At 41.9% G+C, this 16,158-nt stretch overlaps 1 protein-coding gene across 2 annotated transcripts in view; it reads right to left on the bottom strand.

The window, feature by feature from the left end:
• The window catches only part of LOC119177271 (RAB11-binding protein RELCH homolog), a 185,681-nt gene extending 180,652 nt beyond the window's left edge, over positions 1–5,029 (bottom strand). The window contains exons 1-2 of one of the 2 annotated variants that reach the window (XR_012889289.1): positions 4,635–5,029; positions 3,825–3,914 (exon numbers count right to left, since the gene is read on the bottom strand). Coding sequence is in view for 1 of the 2 variants with exons in the window: in XM_037428716.2 (XP_037284613.1) it covers positions 3,825–3,914; positions 4,635–4,908 (364 nt within the window). In the remaining variant the exon portion in view is untranslated. The remainder of the gene's footprint in view (positions 1–3,824; positions 3,915–4,634) is intronic. The other variant, XM_037428716.2, reaches the window with a different exon arrangement.
• Positions 5,030–16,158: the final 11,129 nt, after the last annotated feature.

Below are 16,158 nucleotides of genomic sequence, written 5' to 3'. Positions count from 1 at the left end.
AAGCAAATGTGCTATTTGCACTCATAGTATTATGTTACAGTACTGCTGTTTTTATTTGTTACTCCTTTCTGTTAGTTAAGCATTTTTTTAGCTACACATACCCTCTAACTTGCAACAAGAATTGTCCCACAATGAGCATTTGGCTATATACAAGGTGCGTTCCTCAGCCATCTTTAGCCAAAGTTTAAAGATATGCCGATACACGCAATGACACGATCAAATGCATGTTGCTGACTGTTGCCTGGAGTGAGCCAGATATTCTTTGTGTTCTGATTGATTGCCTAATTAGGTCACTTTTAATACTAACTTTTTAAGCAACAAAAATGGGCTGGACATTCCAATCAGAAAGTTGTTCAGCGGTTTGCAAAGCGTCCAATTAGACAGTTTCGTGCTTTATATCAGTTACTTTATAGTATTTTCCTACCAACTGCAAATGCCCGCTAATTGCAAAAAAATGCCACGTGACAAGTGTGCTCACGGGCCATTGCCCATGATGATTCTAGTGCTCCCTAACGTTCCATGTACGAACGACCATAGCATTTGCCTGATTGTGCTGTCTCGACAGGGCCGCAACGATGGTGGTGGGTTCGCAATGAACACTTTTCGCTATCGGCTACAAAAGCGGTAGCCGCTGTGACTGCTTACCACTGTCATGAACCGGTGCGAAGGAAGTGTGTATGTGGAATGTTAGAAAGCACTAAAATCACAGCACGTGCAGGCATGCCAGTGGGTTTGTCACGTGTTTTTTTTTTGTGTGTGTGTGTGTTTTGTGGGCAGGAGATAAACACTATTAACTAACAGATATAAAGTTCGAAACTGTCTAATTAAACGTATCACAAACCGATCTACAACTTTCTCATTGAAATTTTTTACCTATCTTCGTTCCTTCAGAAGTTAGTTGGTTAAAAGGGCCCAATTAAACAATTAATCAGAACACAAAAAATGGTCTGATTCACTCCAGACAATGGTCAGCAACATGCATTTGGTCGTGTCATAATTGCGCATCTCAGCGTATTTTTAAACTCTGGCTAGAGATAGCTGGGGCACCCTGTATATCAAATAAACTATTAAAATTACTCAATTCACAATCAGTAGCAAAAATGACAACAAACAGTTTAAAAAAGCATTCTTGGCACACATGACTGTAAATAGAAATACATCAAAATCAGACGCTGTCTACTCAGTGCATACGCACACAGATGAGAAACACTAATAAAGTAGCCAGAACAATCACTTGCTTTTTGAGGAACCTGTTTCAAAAAAAAAAAGAAGAAAGATGGTTAGGTATTCTCACAAAACAAACAAACTATGTAACAAAGGAGAAACAATTAAGATAAATTTACACAGATAAAGCTAAATAAAGTTGACAAAAACTGCTGAAAACATAGTGGCGTTGCAAGAATTCATCTGTTCCCCACAGAAGTTTTCACATATTGATTGATTGATATGTGGGATTTAACGTCCCAAAACCACTATATGATTATGAGAGACGCCGTAGTGGAGGGCTCCGGAAATTTAGACCACCTGGGGTTCTTTAACGTGCACCCAAATCTGAGCACACGGGCCTACAACATTTCTGCCTCCATCGGAAATGCAGCCGCCGCAGCCGGGATAAGTATTCACATACTTATAATGAATCAGCATGTAATAGATGAGTTGCAAAAACCTTCCAAGGTTGCTTTCCTACATTACGAAAATTCATGCACAATGGTGCTGGGTTTTATCCTTGGCACAATTGTGATGTGCAGTTGAGTGTTTGGCCTAATAATACAGAACTACTTATAGCACCATCAATACTATCAATAAATGAGTCACCATCCAACTATCAATGGTAAGAAAAAACTACTGTTAGCAAATCCGATAGTACTATAGAATGCACAAAATCAACCGTATGAACTCCACACAGCACAAAATTAGCATGTGGTATGTGGTGAAGCCGAAAGAGGAGGCCGAGTGGCAAGAAGGTTGACATGCTTGTGTTTCTTCACCAGAATACTTTCACGAAGCATAATTAAATTGAACTGTTCAATTGAAGAGGAAGAAAACTGGTATGTGCGGTTGTACTACGTGCCTACAAATTTGTTGTGTTTTGTGATTTCAAGATAAGAATGCACTTCTTGCAATGATATCAAGAACTTAGCTCGTTAACTGCAAGATATAACTTTTTTTTATTATGAATTCATCAATACCCATATTTCGGCATTTTCACTGCATACATTATTTCATTCACCAAAATCTTGCTCTTAAATTGAACTGAGCATTGCTAATAGTAGCTATCCAAAATGTTTCGGCATTATTATTCTCAGCGGTAGTACTTTCAGTAGTAGTACTGCCGATGTTATTATCTATTAGAACTATCGATAGTTTTTGTACACTATACATAGTTTTGAATGAATTATCGAAGCTACCGATAGTCAGTCTACCAACAGTTCTGCATCACTAGGCCATGGTCTGACTAGAGGGTAAATGCGAAGGGCATCAATGAGAACACTCATTGCACCTCCGCACTATTTCGGCACACACCAAATGCCACGCTGCCTGTAACACTTTTAGCAAGGATGGAAGCCAGCATCATTGTGCATGAATTTTTATAGGACAGGAAAGCTACATTGTAGGTTTTACAACTTGTTGATTCAAAAAATAAAGCAAGGGCTTGAAAGCACAACCTAGCTAGCTAATTTAACACATCACGTAAATCCCAGATGTCTATTTTTTCAACATAGCAGCTTTTATAACAAAGGAATAATACTTTCTTTACAACTGTACCAGCATCTGACCTACAATGACAATTGTATTGTGGTAAAAATAAAAAGCCCAGGCAAAAACTAATTAATTCTTGATATTAAAGGTACGCAGAAGAGGAGCATAAAATCAACGTAAACAGTTGAAATATTTGCTTATATATATATATATATATATATATATATATATATATATATATATATATAGATCACGTTGAATAGGCCAACTAATTAAAGGTGTTTGTTTAACACCCTTCTTAAATAGCATGCCATGCATACTTTGGGGGTCTTGTTTAAGACATGGCATCATTGAATGTGAAAATTTTCAGGTTTATTTGTCGTTGCTCTGTGCTATTTTTGCCCCCTTAGGTATGAAATAAGGCTACAATTTCTAATGCTATAAGCGACAACTGTCACTGCAGTCTACACGAGACTGATTCAAATGGAGACATTTATAGTCTGGTACAACTTTAGAAGGAAGCCGCATTACCATCTCAAAAGTGGATGGACACTAGCTTCCATCAATGTGCACACTCCACAGATTGATGTCATAAGACAGACAGTCAATTGCTCCACCGTGACAAACCATAGCCAAGTACCTGAGTAATGCTATTTTTCCTAGTCATGGAAGCAATCACCTGCTGCACTTTAGTCACCTGAGAGAGGCCTCTCTTGCCTTCTCAAGTTGTGTCCAACTATAGTAGGTAAGGTTGTATGTTTTCTGTGTTTTGTACAGAAATATGTGGTTAACACATTCATGAGAACATTATCCACAGATTAGAACAAAAAGTGTAGTGCCCTTTAAAGAGCATAGCTATTTAGCCCACTATTTCCAGATTTACATTAGAGAAAGGTATCGTGTTGAAATTAACTTCAATGAAACGTGGGAAAAGCCAGCTTTTTTTAATTACCTGCCCACATAGCCTGCAACTATATGTGTAATTATTTTTATCATTACAGTACCTCAACTGCTGGTAAAATTTCATCCTTATAGAAGTACGGTCACTGTTATGATGCACAAACACTTTTGTTACGCACTAAAGATTTAAAATGTCCGAAACAGTGTAATAAATATCAACCTACCAGCCACTCTTTCGTCTAGTTGTTTCTCTCCATCATCTGAATACCTTGTGAAATCCAATGAATCGAATGTCTGGACACTTGATGTTCTTGCTGTGAAAAAATTATCGTATTTCGTTACTAACAAACACCAGCACAAAAGTAATGTCAGCAAACAAAGCGGTATAAAAAGCAGTATAACGTTTTTTCCAACAAAATCGCATGTTTAAATGCACTGATCACTTTGTGAACTGTTTTTTTCCCTTCTCTTCACGCTATGGTGGGGGGAGCGAAGAACACACATTGATGTGAGCCTAAAAACTAACCTAAATTTCTCGTACTCACTGCTGTGCTAGCCGGTGCATTTTTCGTGCCAAGAGTAGACAGTGCCGAAAACGTGACCTCACGCGCTGAGCATATGTTCCAGTGTGGTCGTGTTTCACATGTTTCACATATTATGTCTACTACGACAAATGCCGCCCGCGGTTGCACCAATATTTTTAATAGTCAGGCACGCAAACGCAGTGTTACGAACATTTGCAGAAACTTGAAAAGCACGCTCATGGCTCCTGCACATCAACCCTGCGATTTTTTATCGTGTGTTCGCATGTGTAGCGCTCCCGTTTGTCACACCAGTATTTGGCGAAAGTAAAACAGCTGAACGGTAACATGACACATGCGCATCTGTGAGAACCAGAAGCCAAACAGATGCGCATTTGTTTACATATTCTATCGCCGACAGCTGCTGTGCCAAGCGCCATACTTTAGCCCATCACTCGGCCTCAGGGCAGACAGCAGCCACGAAGCAAAATAAACGGCTTCCAAAATACGCACGCAGAACCGGTGACGCATCAAAAGCATAATGGCTATGCTTTTCGAAGTTGCCTGGGTTGGAAAAATAGTCTCGTAGCCTGGGTAGTTCTCGACCGCTTTCCAAGAGCTCGGCATGCAATTCTAAAGCAGTCAAAATGAAATTATCTTTCAGAAGCTTTGCGGCGATTTTGTCTATTGTCACGTCGTGCACACTTTCTAATTCAGTCGGCAGAGGAAGCACAATCGAAGTCTCCAAGGATGATGTAGTACACTTCGAAATATCATCTTCCATCATTTCGGACGCCAACCCAGCTGTCCTGCCACACCAGTACCACAGAGCACCTAAAACGACTTAAGAGTGGACACTCCCATTAGAAATATGCGCCGGGGTGTCCGCGCGCCGCCGCCAACAAATTTTGCTACGTCGCCGTCATCGACAACTGATCGGCGCGCCGTCGCCACTGACGTGTTTTTAGCGCGTCATTCAAATGCATTTTTTTTTTTTTTTCAGCTAACCTATGCTTATTTTGCACCTTCTGCCACCAGTGTGGCCTTTCTTATCTCCGCGCACTTCGCAAACGCATCAAAATTGGGTCACCTGCCATTTAGAGTTAAATAACTGGACTATAAAAAAATCATAGCTTATCCACGGAGTGAATGATGATGAGTGGGGCGATGCGCTGGAGGGTACTATATATACATATACTGTATATATTCATACAAGAAATTCTACAATTCGTAAGTGTTTGCTATACGTCGCTTCCCTTCCTCCTTAGTTATAACGGCTTTATGGTCGGTGAAGTGGTGGATCGGTGATGGGGCAAGTTTGCAAGGTCGAATTCGTAGTGGGCAGTTAGCAAAGGTGGAACTATAGATGGTCATGTACAAAAAAAGAATGAACACTGTGCGACAATCTATGGTTCTTTAACACGCACCTAGATACAAGTACACGACCATGGATCTTGCATTTCATAATGGCTACTTCTCAACAGTATTTACTTCATGGTCGGTGAAATGGTGGATCGGTGAAGGGGCGTAGTGGGATGTTTGCAACGATGAAGTAGTGGTCAGCTGGCAAAGATGGAACTATAAGCGATCACGTACGTACGTACGTACACACACACACACACACACACACACACACACACACACACACACACACACACACACACATGGGTTGAGAGACCCACGCCTTTAGGAGTTTCGCCCCTAAAAGAAAACTTGTCGAGTGCTCCTAATAATGGGGAAAGGTTGTGTTGGATTATTTTTCAAGGTACTTTTGAGTTCACTGTATTTAAGCGAAACTCAGGGACAGCGCTAACGGTGGTGTTTGGCGAGGGCTGCCGACATATTCTAGTCTACGAGAATACTTAATGTGTGAGGCGGGCTTTGAACAATGATGAAAGGTGTGGAAAGTCGATACTGGAATATTCCTAATTATGACTGTGAAAGCGTGTCGAAGAATTAAAGGCAGTTCGAATGCGAAGAGTGGGGGTCAGGACTGGGGACAGGCAGGGTAGAAGCGCTTGTCTGCGATGTGCATGGAAGATATTGTTATGACTGAGGAAGAGCTAGCTGTTTAGGGCATATTTACAAAAAAAAATCTGTTAAGAAACTTGACCGCATGCATGGACTTTAATGAACAAAGAAAGTAAAAACTAACAATTAATAGACGAAATGCCTTATCAAACAGGAACGATCCCCATTGTAGTCGGCAGGTTGAGCAAGAGCAACAATACTGGACGAGATGGTGATCGCTACAAATTCTCAGGCAACACTCGACAACCTGAGGTCGTCCTCAAATGATACGGACGTCCTCCTTCCGTCCTCACACGTTAGGCGACGATGACGATAGTTATTGCGCGAGAACAAAACGACGACACAGAGACAAGAAGGACACCTGTGCCATCGTTTTGTTCTCGCGCTATAACTATCGTCATGCCATACCAACTAGCCCAAGCTGCCACACTTCAAAGTTAGGCGACGATTTCAGTGCGCTCTCAGGAAGGTCTTCGGAGGACGATACAGAAAGCGTACTTTTCAGTATTTTTCGAGGATAACTACATGATCGTCCGAAAAACGTCCACTGTAGGGCGTTTTGAGTGCTTACTGTAAGAAAAAGGCTAAGCATGAACTTCGTGTGGCACCTCGTCGCGAGCGCGCGAATATTAGCTGCATCTGACAAACCCGCTAGCGTAACTTTTGATCGTACGATTGTTTCTTCGTGTTTGTTTTTTTTTTATACCTCAGTTATATATGAAAATGCTTTTCGCGGGCGTGTGTGTGATGGTTTCGAAGTTTTGTATTTTGCGCTTACATGGGCACGAACAATTACCCCTGTGGTCGCCAACGAACAGGTAAAGACACAGTCAACATGGTATCTGTCGGCCAAAATCACAAAAAAGCTCAATGCCAGCGCCATATGCTCTATATGGCCAATGCACACCTTTTTTTTCTGTCTGGCAACATTCACAGTTTAAACTATAGTGTACTAAAATATGGGTTTTATACTTTGCTATAAGTATACTATCTTTGCGCTATAAAACACTACACATAGGCCAGAAACGCTACTCGTTCAATGAAACCTCAAAAACAGTGCAAGAAATTAAATAGCAATCATGTCGAAGTCAAACTAAATCCACTGATTCTCACCCTAAACCAAAAGCTAACCTTTCTTTCTCAGTAATTTTTACGAACGCTCGAAGTTTCATGCCTAAACGCGACCACTTGTCTCACCTTGTCAAGTCATCAGATAGCAGTATTCTCATACTAATGGAAACGTGGCTTACAAATGACGTCACCAACGCGGAAGGGCTCACCGATCTACCGGATTTCATTGCTTATCGAAAAGACCGCACCGGCTCTCGCGGGGGTGGTGTCCTCATTGCAATCAGTTACCATGTTCCGTTATTAACATCGACTCGAGACTTAGAAATTTTGTGGGTGTTGGTTCAGGCACTGCCACAATTAGGTGTTTGCTATCGGCCTCCACATAACAATCCTAACTTTTCTCACGCACTTCAAAGCATTTTAAACCAGCTTACATCAAAGTATCCTAAAGCTGAAATTGTTCTTTTCGGTGATTTCAATTTTCCTGGTATCTTTATTCTTTATTCATCAGATACCCCGCAGCGCCCGAAGGCGTTATAGCAGGGGGTTACATCAATAAATGACGTACATCTACGTTCACACACACCGTACAACTTTGTTCACACATAAATAACTGAAAGACATTTTTGTTCACACACATAGTAGAATTTCGTTCACACATCAATACCTCTTCGTTCAGGTTACAACACGGGTTTACAGCAGTGAATAAAATACACCTTCGTTCCCACTATGTACTTGCATTTCAGTTAGCCTGTTCCACTGTTTAATCGTTCTAGGAAAAAATGAATTGGCATACATGTTCGTTTTAGCTGGGTATTCCCGAATTTTGCAACTATGATCAAAACGTTTTGAAGTGTAATGAGGGTTGTGTAGGTATATTTCTCTATTAATTCCAGTTTTATTGTAGTAAATGCAATAAAGAAATTTTAATCTCTGCTTCTGGCGGCGGTCAGAAAGACACTCCCATCCTGGCTCAGCCTTCATTGCAGTCCAGCTCTCCCTCCTTCAGTACCGTCCCAAGACAAACCTGGCAGCACGATTTTGTAATTGTTCCAGAGCAGCAATGAAGGTTACCTCGGCGGGGTCCCACACGACACAACCGTATTCTAAGATAGGTCTGATACTAGTAGTGTATGCCATACGTTTTGAATTCACATGCGAACATCACAGGTTTTTTTTTAATGAAATTTAAGGCCTTACCAGCTTTGGCTATGAGAGTGCATGTCAACCTGAGGCCTCCATGAACATTCAGATGATAGTATTATACCTAGGTACTTATATGTACTCTCTTGTTTCAACTGTACATTGTTCAGATGGTACTGTGACTGAAATGGTTTCATCTTTTTGGTAAATGAAATATGTACACACTTTGTTATATTCATATTCATTTTCCATTTGGTACACCAGCTATGAATGAGCGATAAGTCTTTCTGATGTTCTAATACATCATTGTGATCAAAAATTTTTCTGTACACAACACAGTCATCCGCAAACAACCGTATAGAAGATGAAATTCCTGCAGAGATATCATTACCATAAATTAAAAACAATAGCGGACCCAGGATGGAGCTTTGTGGGACCCCTGAGGTGACATCGGCGTATTCGGAGCATTTTCCATTCAGTACTATGGTTTGTGTTCTTTGGGAAAGGTAACATACGATCCATTTAAAAACAGTCTTATCAATGTTCAGGGTGGTAAGCTTAAACAGTAATAGTGTATGTGACACCGTGTCAAACGCTTTCCGAAAATCCAAGAACACACCGTCAACCTGTCCTACAGTATCTACGCCCGATATTACATCATGATAAAATTTGACTAATTGTGTTGTGCAAGACAGCCCTCTGCCAAATCCATGCTGCTCGTTGATTAGTACCTTATGCTTGTTTAAATGATTTATTATTTCTTTGTATAAAATATGTACGAGGATTTTGCACGGGATAGACGTAAGCGATATTGGTCTACCAACGTCTTTTTTGGACCCACCTTTATGTATCGATACCACGTGCGCAATTTTCCAGTCATGTGGTAAGGTACCTGTCGCTAAAGATCTTTCAAAAATTGCATAAAGATACATAGAAATTGGCCCCGCACAACGCTTGAATACACGCGGAGAAATTCCATCTGGACCACTAGATTTACTCTCATCAACGTCCTTCAATAGTTTTTCAATTCCATTAACACTAAGCTCGACAGGAAGCATAGGCGAAATGCTCATAATAGTTGGATGATAATTACAGCTGTGTTTGGGTAAGAATACCGAGTGGAAAAAGTTGTTTAGGCATGCAGCCTTATCCTCGTCATTCGTAATTAACTTGCTGTTATAATTTAACTCCTGTATTCCAAAGGAATCTGAGCCACACTGTTTTAAGTACTTCCAAAACATTTTAGGATTTGATTTCATTTTGTTGCTCAGCTCAGTGAAGTAATCATTAGCTTTTTCTATCTTTAGCTTATATTCGTGGGTAATCGACTTCAGTTTTTCAAAGTGAGCAACTGATTTGCTTTTCTTGAATGCGCCTAATGCCCTCTTCCTTTCGTTGACAATTTTTAATATATGTGCTGTTACCCATGGTTGTTTGTGCTTTCTTAGCCGTGATGAATGAACACTGGGGTTATGTCTATTTGTTAACTCGGAAAATATATTCTTAAATTTGTCCCACATATCATGCACATTGCCCTCCTCAAAAAGACATTCAAAAACAGGGACCGAATTACGAAGTCTTTTTAGAAATTGCATCGTAGTCACCCTTGTCATAAAAGTAGATCCTTCTACTCGTAGGTAACTTCGTACACACTTCTTTCTTTCGGATACAAGATACAAGAGCAAGATGGTCACTAATTACTGGAATCACAGTCACGTCATTTACGAAATTTGGCGAGTTACAAAACAAGTCAAACACAGCGCCATTGCGAGTAGGGGTGGTAACGTACTGCGTCAAACCAAACGTGTCGACGATATTTTTCATCGCAAGGTTCATGCGCCCGCTTATACTTATACAGGAACCATTACCCCAGGATAAGCCAGGCAGATTAAAATCCCCCCCTAGGAGTATTGTCTGGGCTGTCGCTTCAGAAAGAATTTCATCTAACGTTTGCATTATGCTAATATCTGAGCTCGGCGAGCGATAAACCACTCCGACCAAAAACGCGAAGTTATTAGGCAGTATTATCTTGCACCATACAGACTCCAGTGCGTCGCACTTATAATCAACTTCAAATGACTGTAAGCAAGAACGAACAAGTAAAAAGACGCCACCATTTGCTGTGAGCCTATCGTTGCGATAGACGACGTAATTTTGCGGAAACACCTCACTATCAGCGATCGAGGGCTTTAGCCAAGATTCTGTGCCAAGGACTATATCTGCGTTAACACTCTCAATTAAGCCCAAGAGCTCAACAACTTTATTAACTACGCTTCGGCAGTTCACGATGACGGCAACAAGTTCTTGACATCGGTATTTCTCCTTTTTTCTAGTTTGTCATTGCCTGCGTACTGGGACGACCTCTTCTTTTTCGTCATCCCACCTGAAAGCCCTGCCGTTAATAATCAGTTTGTCAAAATTCAGCTTCACTTTATTGTTTTTATCCTCTCTTTTTTTCTTAGCATATTCCCACAGCTTATTCCCGATACTTCTTGTCTGATGTGAGTAATCTTCGCTAACGCTGTACTGGGAATTCTTGATTTTTTTGGCATTGAGAAGCACTGCCTGACGCTTTTTGTACAATGAGAATTTAACAATAATTGGCCTCTTCTTATTCTCATTATAGCGTCCTAAGCGATGTGCCCTTTCCACAGACTCAAGTTCCATTCCAAGGCTCGTTTTGCAAATATTCTTTATTATAGCTTCGGATTCATCCCAGGATTCTGAGGTTTTATCATCAACGCCATAGAAAACAAGATTTTTCCGGCGACTTCTGTTTTCGAGGTCATTTGTTTTCTTTTGCAGATCTTTCACCTGTCGCATGAGTTGCCATATTATAGCTGCCTGTTCCGTTACAATCTTGCTGATGTCCCTTATCTGGTTCTGAGTTTGGCTAAGATTATCTTTTACTTCCATCAGTATGTTCTCATTTTTTTTCGAACCTGGATTCAATGCCGTTTAACTTTGAAATTAAAGTTTCCTGCCCACTCTGCAAACATTTCAGCACTTTCATCTCCGGTGTCTTACAGGACCTGGGTTCAGTTCAACATCCCCCACGAGTATTAACAACAAAATCAAATACAGCACTCTGTTAGAAAATAATCGCAATCTCTTCAGACGCGACGTATGCATCGTGCATCCGTGGTTTTTGTTACGAACACTTAGCAACGTGGGAGGAGCCGGCAATTCATTAACAAGTCTCCGCGATTGAGATGGGTAGTAATGAGTAACCTGCACCAGCAACAGTTGCATCAACGACATGTCGGCAAGTGTGCCGGCTCCAAATCCCGCGAAGCCATCGTGCTGAGTGCCTATATACGCCTGATCGACACCACGTGAATTCTGTTGGCCCAAATTGATTGGTTGATCCTCGCTGATCCATCCGTGGCTCGGGCCACACGTGCCTCTGACGACAGATGATGACACATGCACACATGTGGATGATAGTCAAGATACTGTAGATGCTGACCAGGCATCAGACAAAAAGGGCTGTGTCCTGCGTTCCGCTGCATCGAAGTGGATCGCAGAAACCAGCAGCAGAGGTACCTGCACCAGCAACAGTTGCATCAACGACATGTCGGCAAGTGTGCCGGCTCCAAATCCCGCGAAGCCATCGTGCTGAGTGCCTATATACGCCTGATCGACACCACGTGAGTTCTGTTGGCCCAAATTGATTGGTTGATCCTCGCTGATCCATCCGTGGCTCGGGCCACACGTGCCTCTGACGACAGATGATGACCCATGCACACGTGTGGATGATAGTCGAGATACTGCAGATGCTGACCAGGGATCAGACAAAAAGGGCTGTGTCCTGCGTTCCGCTGCGTCGAAGTGGATCGCAGAAACCAGCAGCAGAGGTACCTGCACCAGCAACAGTTGCATCAGCGACATGTCGGCAAGTGTGCCGGCTCCAAATCCCTCAACTGGGAACATGACACTTCTACCACTAACTCAGCAGAAACAAGTGATTTTCTTAGCGTTGTTCTTGATTACAACCTAAAATAGTTAGTAACGGAGCCAACGCGTGTCTCACGCGATTCCTCTAATATTTTGGGTCTAATACTAACGACTAGTCCTGCCCCGCCACGGTGGTCTAGTGGCTAAGGTACTCGGCTGCTGACCCGCAGGTCGCGGATTCAAATCCCGGCTGCGGCGGCTGCATTTCCGATGGAGGCGGAAATGTCGAGGCCCGTGTGCTCAGATTTGGGTGCACGTTAAAGAACCCCAGGTGGTCAAAATTTCCGGAGCCCTCCACTACGGCGTCTCTCATAATCATATGGTGGTTTTGGGACGTTAAACCCCACAAATCAAATCAAATAAACGACTAGTCCTGATAGCCTGTCTTCAATTCACTATATTCATGAGATCAGTGACCACAAAAGTACACATACAGGCTTTACTTTCAGCCCTGTTACTCGTCACATACACAAGAAAGTTATAACCTTATACGATAAGGGTAACTACGATGCTATAAATAATGAACTTACAGTATTTCTTCCGACATTTCAGTCTAAAATTGATCATTGCTCTATTGAGGAGAACTGGCTAGTTTTCAAACAAAAGCTGACTGACCTAATAGCCAACTTCATCCCTAAAACCACTATTCGTGTTAATAGTCATAAGCCATGGTTTAATAAGTGTTTGCACCGACTAGACAACAAGAAAAAGCGTACATTTCGGACTGCCAAGCTAAAAGGAGGCTGAAAAAACCTATCTGACGGCTATCCGTGACGCTAAGTTCAAATTTTTTAACAAAGATTTGCCCAATATGTTAACTATATATAACGATCCCCGAAAGTTCTGGCAGGTAATTAACTCTAAAGCAGTTATCGGCTCCACTCTTACTAACGAATCTGGAGAGGTTCTTTGAGATACCGAGTGCGCTGATGCTTTCAATAACGCCTTCTCATCTGTATTTACTAACGAACCAAACGCACTCTTACCTGTATTTTCTTCTCATATCACTCTTGCCATGCCTGAAATCACTCTTACAGCTGACGGTATCTCATCCCTCATTGAAAAGTTGAAGCTACCATCAGCATCTGGACTAGATGGTATTAATGTCAAACTGTTGGAAAATATACGTCACATTGCGTCAGAGTATCTTGTTTTGTTATTTTCGCAATCTCTTTCAACAAGCATCATCCCAGACGATTGGAAAGTGGGAAAGGTCGTTCCTGTCTTCAAATCTGGTAACAGGGACTCTCCACTAAACTACTGACCAATCTCTTTGACCAGCGTACCCTGCAAACTCATGGCAGCGTACCCTGCAAACTCTTACGTCATGAACTTATTTCATCCCTCTCAACATGGGTTTCGTAGGGGTCACTCTTGCGAAACCCAGCTTGCCATCTTTGTTCATGACCTTCATGCCAACCTCGACATTAACAAACAAACCGATTCAATATTCCTTGATTTTGCGAAAGCCTTTGATGAAGTACCCCACAAACGCTTAATAATAAAACTGTCTTCGTTAAACTTGCACCCATATGTACTTAACTGGATAAAAGAATTCCTCACTAACCGCATGCAATCAGTGTTTACAAATGATAGTTTAATTGTCTGTCCCTCTTCCGGTAACATCGGGTGTACCGCAGGGCTCTGTCCTTGGTCCTCTTTTATTTCTAGTTTACATTAATGACCTTCCGATGCACGTATCTTCAAATTGCCGCATGTTTGCTGACGACTGTGTCATTTATCGTACTGTCATGGACCCTTCTGACCAAATGTTATTACAAGAAGACCTCAACCATATTCTACAGAGGTGTGATGACTGGTTAATGACCTTAAACCCTACTAAATGCAAACTAATCTCATTCACTCGCCGTCTAAACCCTCTTCGCTTTTCCTATAACATAGCTAACGTCCCTGTCGAATCAGTAATCACTTACAAATACCTTGGAGTCACTCTATCCTACAATTTGTCATGGAACACTCACATTAATAAAATCGTATCAACATCTAAAAGAACCCTGGGCTTCTTAAAACGCCATACGCAGCGCTCCGTGTCATGTAAAACTACTTGCTTATACATCATTAGTTAGATCTAAGTTAGAATATGCATCTCCCATTTGGAACCTGCCTGAAGTTGGTCTTACAACTTCCCTTGAATCAATTCAAAATCGTGCAGCTAGATTTATTCATGCTTCGTACTCATACGACATCAGTGTTTCATCCCTCAAAGCCGCGTGTAACCTATCCCCTTTATCATGTCGCCGACGCATCGCAACCCTCTCATTACTTCACAAGTTTTTTCACTCTCCACTTAACCGCCCTCCTTACATTATGCTTGCAGCTCACATATCTCGTCGCACCGGCCATGCGCTTCAAGCTTTTCGCCCGCGTGCCCATACTAAAACATTTTCTGCTTCTTTTTTTCCCAGAGCAGCAAAAGACTGGAATGGCCTTCCCCACGATATCGCCACAATCACCTCTCTATCAAGCTTCATGCATAATATTTCAAATGTAACTTCACATTTATCATTGTGACAAAAATATCGATTGTATGTTACCCACCCCTTATGTAATACCCTCTCGGGGGTCTTTAAGGACATAAAAATGGAATGAAACGAAATGAAAACAGCTCCAAGTCTAAATAAGCCACTTTTCCTTCCTCTGTGAAATAAGCCATGGAGTAACATAGTATGTTAGAGTAGAGGTGTGCATGTTCTTCCTCCATGGAGGTGTGCGCCGACTGGTCGGCGCGCTGCCGCCGCCCTCAACGTTTTTCTTTGGCGCAATCGGCGCGCCATCAGGTTGCCAAGTGATAAATTCCTTGACCAAGATTTATGTGGCGCTGAACGCCACATAAAATAATGCAACCGCAGTTTAATTGGTATTCAATGACGTGACCGCAATCAACGGTGTGTCGTTGACATATCTGTTATTGGAAAAACTGAAGTGTTATTTGCGGACACGAGCGGGCGAATGCCGCGGAGAACGAATATGGCATGTAATGGAAGCGATGTGATGTCGCTCATTTTCACCTGTACAACTCCGTGCCCCTTTACTTGGTCGTGATGTATTGGGGTGGTCTGCCAATATTACCGGAGCTAGCCAAGTCTCGGGTAGAAGTTGAGCAGAGTAGCCGCCCGGGCTGATAACAGCAATGTTTATTTACACTATTTACATACTGAAGGTAGTGTAACACTATATGATGTTGATTGTAGCATCATGGAAGCTTGATGGGAGCGTCTGAGAGCTCGTTCAGAGCGTATCGGTGCTCGTCTTTCTAAAATTCTCTGCAGGAGAAAATAATTCAGTCCAGGGCAATCTGTCTGAAATTTCTTCATCTCCGTCCACCAAATAGTGGTGTTAGTGTAAAAGAACTTGTTGTTGAGCTAGTTGGTACAATATTTATAACCCAATTCAGTCCAGGGCAATCTGTCTTCATGTTCGTCCCCCATACAGTGGTGCTAGTGTAAAATAACTTGTTGTTTGGCTAGTTGGTACAACATTTATAAATATTAATTCGAGCGCGAACACACACACACACACACACACACACAGCGTGTTTAATGCCTGAATGTGTATGTGTGTGAGTGATTGTGTCGTGTGTTCGCGCTCGAATTAATTTTTAGAAAGTAGTGGTAGTGGTTAGAAAAAGGCGCCTAATTCCTGCAGCCCAGTCGGAAGCACGGCTCAGTGCCTAAGGATCAGAGAGAGAGAGAGAGAGAGAGAAAGCCAAACACAGCCTCCTTTTCAACCCCGGAAAGAAAGAAGATGCACGTTCAGTTCGTTACACAGCGAGGGAGGAACACAACATAGGACACAATGCGACAATACGCACAAC

This window comes from Rhipicephalus microplus, unplaced genomic scaffold, assembly GCF_043290135.1.
Source record: "Rhipicephalus microplus isolate Deutch F79 unplaced genomic scaffold, USDA_Rmic scaffold_48, whole genome shotgun sequence".
Taxonomy (NCBI): Eukaryota; Metazoa; Arthropoda; class Arachnida; order Ixodida; family Ixodidae; genus Rhipicephalus; species Rhipicephalus microplus.
Note: the sequence above shows the minus strand (reverse complement) of the source record. Positions and strands in the feature narration are given on the sequence as shown.